Raw genomic sequence first — 12,941 nt, forward strand, 5'->3', positions numbered from 1 at the left:
AGCGAGCTTGTGTGGTTTCTGCTGATCCACTCGAAGAACCAAGTCTCCTTCTTGAAAGGCCCGACCCCTCATATTCCTGGCGTGGAATCGACGCAAATGTTGTTGATAAATGGTCGAGTGGATCAAGGCCATCTCTCTTTCCTCCTCTAAGAGATCGACTGAATCTTGCCGGGCCTGCTCTGCTTCTGCTTCGGAGAAGAGTTCAACTCGGGGTGCGTTGTGGAGCAAGTCACTTGGCAGGACAGATTCGGCTCCATAGACTAAGAAGAAAGGAGTTCTTCCAGTCGACCGATTAGGAGTTGTCCTCAAACCCCACAGAATGACGGAAGTTCATCAACCCAAGCACCTGCTGCGTGTTTGAGATCACGCATCAGTCGGGGCTTTAGTCCTTTGAGAATTAGGCCATTGGCTCTTTCTGCTTGTCCGTTCGACTGCGGGTGAGCAACAGAAGCATAGTCGACTCGAGTGCCCTGAGAGGCGCAGAAAATTCTGAACTCATCAGAATCGAAGTTTGATCCGTTGTCCGTGATGATGCTGTGTGGGACTCCATATCGGAACATCAATTCTCTGATAAAACTGACAACGGTGCTAGCGTCAAGGTTCTTGATGGGTTTGGCTTCGATCCATTTGGTAAACTTATCGACTGCAACGAGCACGTGAGTGAATCCGCTTCTGCCGGTCCTCAGCGGTCCAACCTTATCCAGTCCCCAAACAGCGAAGGGCCAGACGAGGAGGATGGTCTTCAGGGCTGATGCTGGCTTGTGAGACATATCAGAGTAAAATTGACAGCCTTCACATCTGTCGACTATATCTTTCGCCATCTCATTTGCTCGTGGCCAATAGAATCCAGCTCGGTATGCTTTAGCCACGATGGCCCGAGAGGACGCATGGTGACCACAGGACCCCGAGTGGATGTCATTGAGGATCATTCGACCTTCTTCTGGTGTTATGCACTTCTGACCGACTCCAGTCACACTTTCTCTGAACAGCTGCCCTCTTATCACAGTAAAAGATTTAGATCGGCGGACGATCTGTCGAGCTTCTTCTTCATCCTCTGGGAGCTCTTTCCTGAGGATGTACGCAATGTAGGGCACCGTCCTGTCGGGAATAATGGCCAGAACCTCCATGATTAGGTCGACCACAGCTGGGACCCCGACTTCAGTCGGATCTGTGGCGCTCTTGGGTTGTGGGGGCTCTTCAATGAAAGGATCTTCCTGAACTCTCGGCGTGTGAATATGCTCCAAGAACACATTGCTGGGAATGGCCTCTCTCTTGGAACCTATCTTTGCCAATTCATCGGCTACTGGATTTTTCAATCGGGGGATGTGGTGGAGTTCTAACCCCTCGAACTTCCTCTCAAACTTTCTCACCGCGTTGCAGTAACCAGTCATGGCTGGGCTTCTGACGTCCCACTCCTTCGTCACTTGATTAACTACCAAATCTGAGTCGCCATAGACCATGAGGCGATGGACGCCGAGTGAGATGGCCATGCACAACCCATACAGGAGTGCTTCATACTCTGCTTCATTGTTGCAGGAATCAAAGTGAATCTGGAGGGCATATCTGAGCTTGTCTCCTCGGGGGGATACCAGAACTACTCTAGCACCAGAACCATTCAACATCTTGGATCCGTCAAAGAACATGGTCCAGTGCTCCGAGTGAACTTGAGTCGGCAGTTGCTGTTCAATCCACTCGGCGAGGAAATCTGCTATTGCTTGTGACTTGATAGCTTTCTTTGCCTCAAACTTGAAATCCAAGGGAAGGAGTTCAATCGCCCATTTTGCCACTCGACCAGTTGCATCCCTGTTGTGCAGAATCTCTGACAATGGAGCGTCGCTGACGACTGTAACAGAGTGATCATGTAAATTCCATAGACAAGCTTCTGATATTGAGGATATCTCTGCTTTGACGGGGTCAGGACTTCAGAAATATAATAAACTGGGTGTTGAACTTTGTACGCTTTTCCTTCTTCTTCCCAGTCGATCGTAAGTACTATACTGACGACTTGTCCAATGGCTGCTATATAAAGAAAAAGAGGCTCTTTGCTGATTGGAGCAGCAAGCACCGGCTGGGTGGAAAGCAGGGCTTTTAGCTCTGCAAATGCTGTATCAGCTTCTAGAGTCCACTCGAACACATCTGATTTCTTCATCAGTCGGTAAAGAGGCAGGGCCTTTTCACCGAGGCGAAAAATGAATCAACTTAGGGCGGCCAAGCAACCAGTAAGCTTCTGGACATCATGCACACGCACGGGGCATTTCATTCGAAGTATAACGCCTACTTTCTTTGGGTTAGCATCGATCCCTCGTTCGGAAACAAGAAAACCGAGTAACTTTCTGCCTGGAACTCCAAACGTGCACTTTGATGGATTGAGCTTGATATCATACCTTCTGAGGTTGGCAAAGGTTTCGGCGAGGTCGGTCAGCAGGTCAGAACCTTTACGTGACTTGACCACAATGTCATCCATGTATGCTTCCACATTCCGACTGATCTGAGTGAGCAGGCACTTCTGAATCATTCGCATAAATGTGGCTCTGGCATTCTTCAAGCCGAATGGCATTGTGACATAACAGAAGCACCCGAACGGGGTGATAAAAGCTGTCTTTATTTCATCGGGTCCATACAGATGGATCTGGTGGTACCCGGAGTAGGCATCCAAAAAGGACAAACGCTCGCACCCAGCAGTTGAGTCGACTATCTGATCGATGCAAGGGAGAGGGAAGTGATCTTTCAGGCAGGCCCGATTGATATTCTTGAAATTGATGCACATGCGGAGTGAGTCATCTTTCTTTGGGACCATGACAACATTGGCTAACCACTCAGAGTGGTAAATCTCTCGGATAAACTCAGCTGCCAAAAGCCGAGCCACCTCTTCGCCGATTGCTTTTCTTTTCTGGACGGCGGACCGCCGAAGATGCTCTTTGACTGGTTTCACTTTCGGGTCGACTCGCAAACGATGCTCAGCCAGTCCCCTGGGAACACCTGGCATGTCAGAAGGCCTCCATGCAAAGATGTCCCAGTTCTCACAGAGGAACTGGATGAGCGCTTCTTCCTATTTGGAGTCGAGTGTGGTCGAAATGTGGGTCGGAGCTGCATTGGGGTCCGTCGGGTGAATGTGAACAGACTTCGTCTCGCCAGACGACTGGAATGCTGAATCTGTGGCTGGCTTCTTGGCTCGCAACAAGTCACTTGGGTCTGCATTTTTCTGGTATTCTTGCAATTCTGCCACGGCCATCTGGGCATCGGCGATCTTTGAGCCCTTCTGGAAACGCTCTTCCGCCTTTTTCCGATTACCAGAGATACTGATCACTCCTCTGGGACCAGGCATCTTCAGTTTGAGGTACACGTAACAAGGTCGAGCTATGAATCGTGCATAAGCCGGCCTGTCCAGAATTGCATGATACGTACTCTAAAAATCCACGACTTCAAACGCCAACTTTTCTTTGCGGTAATTTTTGGCATCACCGAAAACCACGTCGAGTGCAATCTGACTGAGGGACGCAGCCTTCTTGCCTGGGATGACCCCATGGAAACTCATTTGGCTTTCACAGAGTCTGGACAACGGAATGCCCATTCCTTTCAACATTTCTGCGTACGGAATGTTCAGGCCACTGCCACCATCCATCAGGACCCTTGTCAGTGGAATGCCTTCGACCACCGGGTCGACCACCAGCGGTTGCCTCCCAGGGGTGGCGATGTGCGCTGGGTGATCAGACTGGTCAAATGTAATGGCAGTCTGCGACCATTTCAAGTAATTGGGTGTCGCCGGAGCGACCATGTTCACTTCTCTGTTGATGACTTTCAATCGACTCTTGTTTTCAACATCGGCAAAAATCATCAGAGTGGAATTCACGTGAGGATAACCATCATCATCTTCCCCTTCACTCTCATCCTTGTCTGCCTCCTTCTCCTTTTCCCTGGGCTGTTTCTCTCGGAACTGCTGGATCAGGAGCCGACACTGTCGAGTGGTATGCTTCGTGTAAATGAAATTACCTTCTTCATCTTTTTTGGTGTGGATATGGCACGGCAGATCCAACACGTCATTTCCATCTTGATCTTTTACTTTCTTAGGGTTCCACGGCCCTTTGGGCTTCCCCTTGAACTTTCCTTGAACCACAGCCAAGGCCTCACCCGGAGCAGCTGGTTCGGCCTTGCGTTTTTGTTTCCGACTGGAGTTTCCTCCTCCGGCTTCGTGGGCGACTGCCTTGTGCTTGCCGCTCCGTAGTCGCTCCTCCTCTTCACCATTGGCATACTTGGTGGCGATTTCCATCATCTGAGTCAAAGTCATGTTCCCTGTCCGACCGAATTTCAGATTCAACTCTCGGTACCTGACGCCTTCCTTGAAATCACAAATTGCCTGATGATCAGACACATCTTCCACCGTGTGGTGCAGGGTGCTCCACCTCTGGGTATAATCTCTCAAAGTTTCATTCGGTTTCTGGACGCAACACTGTAATTCCGTCAAACCTGCTGACCGCTTGCAAGTACCCTCAAACGTTCTGACAAACACTCGGGCGAGATCTTCCCAAGTATAGATACTGCCAGGCGCCAACTGATTCAGCCACGCCCTAGCCGAGCCCTCCAACATCAGAGGAAGGTGTTTCATGGCCACCTCATCATTTCCGCCACCAATCTGGACAGCCACTCGGTAGTCTTCGAGCCAGGTGTCAGGCTTGGACTCTCCGGTGAACTTACTGACTCCAGTCGCCAACCTGAAGTTGGGGGGAATCACTGCAGCTCTGATAGCTCTGCTGAAGCACTCTGGGCCAGAGACATGCACCCTGTTGCTAGTTTGCGGGCCTCTGTCATGGACATCTCGGTGAGCTCTGTTTCTGTCGACCAAGCCTTGTACGAGAATAGATCTCGCATCAAAGCCTGGCTCCCTAGGGTCGACTGGAATACCTCTTCCGACCCTGTTAGGGCGCCTGTCTTCATGTGGCCGCGGCACGTATGACCCACTCCTTGGAGGAGGCGTGGGCACTCGACGGCGACCATCACGATCGGCTCAACGATCATACTGCTCCTGGTTTCTCTACTGATCACGCCGCTCTCCACGTCCCTCACGCCTCGGGGTGATCTCGGGCTATGGGCCGACTGGACCGTATCTGCGACCACAGATCTGCTATGGATCCTATCCCGCGACTGAGACACGACCGTATTCTGCTCTCCTGCTGCCCGGAGCAAGGCCCTAATCTGCGCCAGACCTCAACCAACTTTTGATTGGGAAGGTTGAATCGACTCTGCTATCCGGGCCGCAGCTGCTAGGTTTTGGATCGGTGTTCGGTATACCTGAGCCGGAGGTGGAAAAGTTGGCGTCGGCTGGACTCAGGAGCACGTTGACGAGCGCGATCGTCGAGTGCGCGCTGTAGGTTCTCCAGCCGAGTGCGCTCAGCCAGATTGGCCAAGCGAGCCTGTTCCAAGGCCTGGGCCTTGGGCGTTTCTCCAACGATAGGAGTATGCAGGGCATCCACGTTTCGGTGACGAAGTTCTTCTCTCTACTGCGAGGAGAGAGGCTCGGGGTGGTACTCCTCGTGAACGCGCGACGGATCGTCGTTCCCGTCACCTCCGTCTTCACGATCGAAGCCAGGAGGACCGCGTGGTCCATTGACCATCAAGACTTCCGCTGCCGAGTCATTGCTGCCGCACTCGGATGCAGTCTCTACGGAGCCAGTCGACAGATCGAACAAGCCGTAGAGAGACTCGTCGGGCTCGAGCGCCGCGACTTGAGGGGTGGCCGACTGGCGGGCCACCGCATGCTTCACCCACCGTTGAACCCTCGACCGGCCGGTGCGCTTGTTCCGGCGGGTCGCAGGGAGGGGGAAAGCCGTAGGAGTCGACTGGTACTGGGTCGACGGTTGCCGCGGGAGGACGCTGCGGACGCACGCGTGAAAGTGCGTCGCCCCGCGGGCGGGGAGTGCATTGACGTCGAGTGGTGCCCCCTGAAGCCAAGCGGAGTCATCGGCGACAAACACGAGCGCGCCGAGACGGATCTCGCGGCCCTTAGCCAAACCTCCGCCTGGAACCATGATGATGGGGATCGGAAAAATTGCAACTTCTCCAATAAGTCGCTAAGACACCTGCCCCACGGTGGGCACCAACTGTCGTGGATCTAAGACTGACAGTAGAATGGGGGTAGGTATGAGGAGGCAAGATCCTAGCTATGGAGTAGTTGTACGCACGAGTTTTACGAGTTTAGGCCCTTCTCGGAGGAAGTAACAGCCCTACGTCTCGGTGCCCTGAGGCGGTCGACTGGATTATACGTGTGTGTGTGTTTACAAAAGTGCGAACCCTTGTCCCAGAGGAGGGAGGTGGCTTATATAGAGTGTGCCAGGACCCCGGCTCCCCTCCATTACACAGAGTTCAATGCTCATAAAGGAAAGGCGTTACAGGTAACGTCTACAGTAAATGTCATAAATGCTCATAATGCTATGGTTTAAGTCTTAAACGTTGCAGAGTGGAGGGTTCCTCATCTTCTGGTGGTCGAGTGTCTTCAAGGTGGTCGAGTGAGCGCATCTCCACGGTCGAGTGGATGATGATTTCTCTTCGATTGCTTCTGATTCTTTGTAAAGATGTCCTTGGGGAGGATACGCTGGACAGATCCATGACCCTACCCTAGGTACATAGCTTCATCACCTGGCACGCGGCTTCTTCAAGCCAAACGAAACAAAGGCACAGGATCTCCGGAGGAGGAAACTGCTCAGGCCCTCCGGCTTCGAGCCATGGTGCCTCACCAGCTTCGGGGACTACTGTCGGGGGGATGGATCCCGGGTAGCCTCATCTGCACCCAATAATATTTCAAGACATCGGGCTAGCAAAGCCCCTCATGCCGACTGGCCACGCGGCCGACTTCTAGAAGACGGCTCGCTCTTAGAAGGCGGCTAGGACCACGAGTCCGGCTTCCAGAAGACGACACACTCTTAGAAGGCGGCTAGGACCACGCGGTCGGATTCCGGAAGACGACACACTCTTACAAGGCGGCTTGGGGGACGGGCCAGCTTCCAGCAGCCGTCCCCTCCTCCTCCTCAGAGTCTGTACTCACCCACTATGACGAGACAGGGCGTAACTACAGTGCCGCGTGCTCCCCCCCGAATCCCGGAAGAGCGTGGCTACAGTGCGCGCTGACCAAGCGGCCACCTATCCGCACAACACGGGACTATAGCCATACGACGCATGACATGGCCCTCGTCAGCAAGGACCGCGCTACAGCAAAAGGCAATCAGCATGGCCCGCAGGCGGCGGGCCCTACCTGTTGACCGGATTCTCGGCAGCCGGTGGGGCCCTCCAGAGGCGGGCCCCAGCAACCGGTGGAGAACTCGATGACCTTAGATACTGACATCCGGGTCCTACACCTGGCTGTATTACCATTGTACCCCTAGGGGTCGGCCTATAAGACCCTCCCCCTCCCCCGGGGCTCACCCATGCAAAGGGTTGAGCTCTCATTCCACACACACACCATAGCTAGGAGAAGAGGGAAAGCCCTACCCTTCTTCCTCCTCTAGCAATACAGCTCTAGGAGCAACCTTGTATATTATCGTTCATAGTCATCACAGCAGGACTAGGGGTATTATCTCTCCGGAGAGCCCCGAACGTGGGTACGTCTCATGTGCTCCTGAGCTCGTGCTCACTCTCGCTTCCGGAATCTGATGACGTCCTCGTGGATCCACCCATGATAGGCCACCCCTTGGCATCTGACGTGAGATTACCACGACATTAGGATAATAATTTGCCAAATTCATTAGCTTCTAGATCACTTGGAATGAAAAACAACCATACAACAAAGAACTCACTGTTTACCTCAATGAATCAGTGATTTATTTCTTCTCCAAACAACTGACCGATAATGATGATCATTCTTAGTATTATCTTACCAATGGACACAACAAGCAAGTTCAGTTTGTGAGGAAAGCAATGTATATAATAAATTTGAACTTTTTTTTCTCATTATCTTGGCTTGTAGACCATTGAATTCACCTACCATGTTAATTGCTCCACCATAATCTTGCCCCTTCACTTGTTGTAGACTCAAACCAAGCTTTATAGTTATAAAGTCAACTTTAGAATTGATTTAACTAGATGTTGCCTTCTCCACATGAATAACACCTACAAACCTCTCATTTGATTCCCCACATCTACCTACACAACATAGAACCACTGCCATATGTTTTTTGTGTAGAGAATGACAACACTAATCAATCAGTAAACTGAACACACCATGCGGATCTCCTTCAAAATACAACCCAATATTTCTTGTGCAAAGCATTTGGTAATATCCCTTTGAACTGTTGAAGACAACCACCAATAACTAAGTGGAGCACTTTTTAATGCCTTGAACCATATTGTGAATAATAGTATAACCCACCAACACCCTATAGTTTCCTTTACTTTATAGAATCTTGACACATCATGGCCGTCAAATGGTTGTTCTTGATGCAACAATTGTCTGCATACATCAATTCAAGCATTCTCCTGATAAGATGATAGTTTTTACAAAATTTTCCTTTGTTTGTACAAGGCTATAGAGATTGATTGAGATGGTTGTCAATAGATCAGGCATAGTTTCCCTCTCTCGGCCGTGCGCGATGGACAACTGATTTCCCACGTTTAGTTTATGGGAAAATGATTTATTCTCCTACTGTGGGCATTGTCATCATCGCACTCATTTCGTCCCTATCATGTGCGATTGGGGAGGTTTAATAGCCTCGTTGTATACTACATTTCGGCTGGCCTTCGGGCCGGTGAAGGCAGCAACATGGCGGGCTTGATGTCTGACCTGGATGGGGTTATGTCGTCGACGGAACCCGATCTGATTACTGGCATCTTAAGTACTCCTGTTGTTTGTCCACAAGGTCTCTCTATCGAAGCACCGTGGCTGGAATTGGCACGACGGAACTCACAAGTGTGGTCGATCAAGTTGCCACTCAAAATTCGGACAATTGATATGTGGTCGTCTTCCCCAGTTCAAGAGGTCTTGAAACAAAACTGCCCGGTGATGGCCGTTGTCCGCTTTGTGAGGTCATCGAGGACAATAAGCACATATTGTTCACTTGCGTTACCGCTCAATTTTCGTGGTGTTGTCTTTGTGAGATCATAGGATACGAGGGGTATTGTGCTAACTTCTTGGATCTTTAGGAGATCATTAGGACTAGCTCAGGTAACACTCGTGGCTACCTTTGGGTCGGCTTTAGTGTTCTTGACTAGACACCCTGGACTATTCACGATAAGCTTGTTATCGAGAATGTTCATGTGCGAAGCCCTAAAGATGGTATTTATAAATAGTGCGGTTTCTTCCAGGAGTGGCAGATCCTCAACAAGCAACTGGATAGAGTCGCCATCTATGATTTCACTCAATTTTGGGATCTACCTTGTCGCCTCACTCCGCCGCTGGTTTCTTGATCTTGGTTGTATCCCATGGGCCTATTGTTTTGATGACCCCCACAACTTTAAACCCCTTTATTTTCCTTTTATTTTGACTGTTTGGTGCACCTATGCAGATGTTTGGTGGTCTATTGCCATATTTATAAAGTGGAGTGAAAGCCTTTTTTCGATAATGGCCCCGCAATATTTCTTTTGGTGGGGATCTGTAATGATTTTGAACGAGAGACTTTTGGTATAAATCTTTAAATATTAGTATAAATTTGCTGATTAATTTGGGTGAATTAATAAAATTCTCTTGTTCTTAACTGTTTTTTCCCTGGTATTCACGGTCAACGAATGGCATGAATTATGACAACTTGAATTATATATTGATAATATTGTAAAAAAGAATTACATATAATTTGGCTATACAAAGAATCATGTAGGCAGGATCAATCACGGAGAAAAGGAGAGAGAAAAAAATTTATAATGGCGCCAGCTGCCTGGCGTTGTCGTTGTTGACTAGCAGAGAATGTTGAGTATATGTATTATGCATATCTGTGTATTAGGCCCACCTCCTAGTTTCTTGTATAGCTGAGGTCGTGGCCCACTTCTTGTACATCATATATACGTGCCTTTAAACACAAGCTCCGTCCTGATGGTACCCTTGATCGCTACAAAGCGCGCTGGGTCGTTCGTGGCTTCCGACAACGTGCTGGCATCGACTTCACTGACACCTTCGCTCCGGTCGTCAAGCCCGGCACGATACGCACGGTTCTCCACCTTGCGGTCTCCCGTGCTTGGCCAGTGCACCAGATGGACGTCTCCAACGCCTTTCTCCATGGTCACCTCGAGGAGCAGGTCTTCTGCCAGCAGCCCACCGGATTTGTTGACCCGGCGCTTCCCGACCACGTGTGCCTGCTTTCGCGGTCCTTGTACGGACTCAAGCAGGCTCTGCGCGCTTGGTACCAGCGCATCGCGGCGTTCCTACACCAGCTTGGGTTCCGTTCCACCCGCTCGGACGCGTCACTCTTCGTCTATCATCAGGGCTCTGACACGGCCTACTTGCTGCTCTATGTCGACGACATCATCCTGACGGCATGTACAGCTGGCCTCCTCAGCCAGCTCACTGATCGTCTTCGCGCTGAGTTCGCCATCAAGGACTTGGGTCCTTTGCACTACTTCCTCGGTCTTGAGGTGGTGCGACGTCCGGATGGCTTCTTTCTTCATCAGCGGAAGTACGCTCATGAGCTCCTGGATCGCGCTGGCATGCTTAACTGCAAGCCCGCCGCTACGCCTGTTGATATGAAGGCCAAGCTCTCTGCCTCGGATGGTTCTCCTGCTTCGGATGCTGCATTCTACCGGTCCACCGTTGGTGCTCTCCAGTATCTCACTCTAACTCGACCGGAGATTCAGTACGCCGTACAACAGGTGTGTCTTCATATGCATGCTCCTTGAGATGTTCACTGGGCCGCTGTCAAGCAGATTCTTCGCTACGTCTGCGGCACTATGGAGCTTGGCATCACGCTCTTCGCCTCTGCCGACACCGCCCTCACCGCCTATACCGATGCAGACTGGACGGGCTGCCCTGACACTCGTCGCTCCACCTCGAGCCATTGTGTCTTCCTTGGACCATCACTCATATCATGGTCGTCCAAGCGGCAGCCTACGGTCTCTCGCTCCAGTGCTGAGGCTGAGTATCGTGCGGTGGCCAACGTCGTCGCCGAGTGTTCGTGGCTTCGCCAGTTGCTCCAGGAGCTCTCTTGTCCTGTGAATCGTGCTACGGTGGTCTACTGTGACAACGTCTCGGCTGTCTACCTCCCCGCCAACCCGGCCCATCATCGTCGGACCAAGCATATTGAGTTAGATATCCACTTTGTTCGGGAACAGGTGGCCCTTGGCCATATTCGTGTTGTACACGTCCCTACTTCCCAACAATTTGCAGATATCATAACCAAGGGCTTGCCTACGGCGTCATTTGACGAGTTTCGGTCCAGTCTTTGCGTCAGCAGCGGTGCCGCTTCGACTGCGGGGGGTGTTGAGTATATGTGTTGTGCATATGTGTGTATTAGGCCCACCTCCTAGTTCATTTTATAGTTGAGGTCGCAGCCTACCTCTTATACATCATATATACGTGACTTTGCACATGAGCAATACGTTTTGCAATCCCAACAACATACAGAGAAGCGTCAAGCCAGCCACGAGGGCGGCCAGCCCGAGCGCTAGTACAGGCTCAGCACCAGCCTGAGCTGCCGAGCTCGGTCGTGGCGTTGTCTGTGTGCACCGCTGCCTCACCCCTCTCCTTCGGCATCTCACTACCTTGGACTGGACGTTGACCTGTACCTTCATGCCACCGGCGCAGTGCCCCGGCAGGCCGCAGATGAAGTACCGGGTCCCGACGGCGGCGAGCGGAATGACATCGTTGCCGCTCGGGAACGTGGCGACGGGACTAGAGCTGCTGCAGTTGTCGTAGGCAGTCTTGGTCACCTCCACCACGTTGTGCGCCGCAGCGGGGTACTGGAACCGGAGCTCGTCGCCGGTGTAGAACCTGATGGTGGAAGTCCATCGGATGTAGTTTGTCCGGAGGTCCCACGACCCGGCCGGTGCGCCGACTGTGTAGGTGGCGCCGAGCGCCGAGCCAAACAGCGCCGCCGCGGTCACTGCGGCAACAAGGAGAGCTCTGGTAGCTGCCGCCATGGATGAATGCCAATCGAGGGACTAGTAGTTGAGAACATGACCCGAGAAGGGCTGGAATGTTGAGATGATCGAGGGATGTATGATCGAGGTCGCAGCTCTAGTCTGGTTGTGTTGTAGCATGATGATACTCTGCGATATATACAGATGAGACGGTAGCTCGTTGAATGCGTCATACAGACTCTGTCAAATTAGAGCATTTGACTCACGCGTTGTTGTACGGGTCGATCTGGAAATTACAGCCCATAATTAAAGTGTGGGCTCGTTGAATAATCAAGGATGAGAAGCTGCTAGCCTACTGCATGATCGATTCCATACATACGTACTGCATAATAATAATAATAATAATAATAGGATGCTTCAACCGTTACATTTTTATGTTCGAAATTACTATTTCACATCTAGATGTGAAATACTTATTTCACATCTAAGTCCAGGGTCTCTCTTCGTGTGCCCCAGCCCTTCCTGCCCTTCCTGCGTCGTTGGCCATTCCGTCCGGGGCGGCCACCAGCCCCCGTCCCTGCCCGCCGGGCAGGAGCGCCACCCACCCTCCTCGCGCCATGCGCTCCGCCTCCCCCGCCGGGTCGGCGCGCTCCTCGCACTCCCACGGCAGCGCTGGATCTGACTGGGGCATCCCTGCGTCCGTGGCCGCTCCTGTTAAATCCGCCGGTCCGTCGGATGGGCTGGTCTCTCCGTGGCCTCGTCTCGCGTCAACGGCGTGCCCCGCTCCTCCGCCGCATTTCCTGCTGCGGGGCGAGTGCTCCAAGAACGCGCCACCTCTCCTCCTGCGGTCCGTGCGGAGCGCCCCCGTTCTGGAAAAGGCAGGCTCAAGTCCATTGTGGTTGTGCCATCTCCTCCGCTCTCTCCTTCCTCTTCCGTCGACAGAGACGGGTGGA

General features: G+C 51.9%; 1 protein-coding gene across 1 annotated transcript; it reads right to left on the reverse strand.

Annotated features, from left to right (window-relative positions):
• Positions 1-11,475: 11,475 nt before the first annotated feature.
• LOC119333538 (uclacyanin 1-like) lies at positions 11,476-12,141 on the reverse strand. The gene has a single exon (XM_037606402.1). It carries the CDS (start codon positions 12,046-12,048, stop codon positions 11,476-11,478), a length of 573 nt encoding a protein of 190 aa, XP_037462299.1. The 5' UTR covers positions 12,049-12,141.
• Between the last annotated feature and the right edge of the window lie 800 nt (positions 12,142-12,941).

This window comes from Triticum dicoccoides, chromosome 7A, assembly GCF_002162155.2.
Source record: "Triticum dicoccoides isolate Atlit2015 ecotype Zavitan chromosome 7A, WEW_v2.0, whole genome shotgun sequence".
NCBI classification, from domain to species: domain Eukaryota; kingdom Viridiplantae; phylum Streptophyta; class Magnoliopsida; order Poales; family Poaceae; genus Triticum; species Triticum dicoccoides.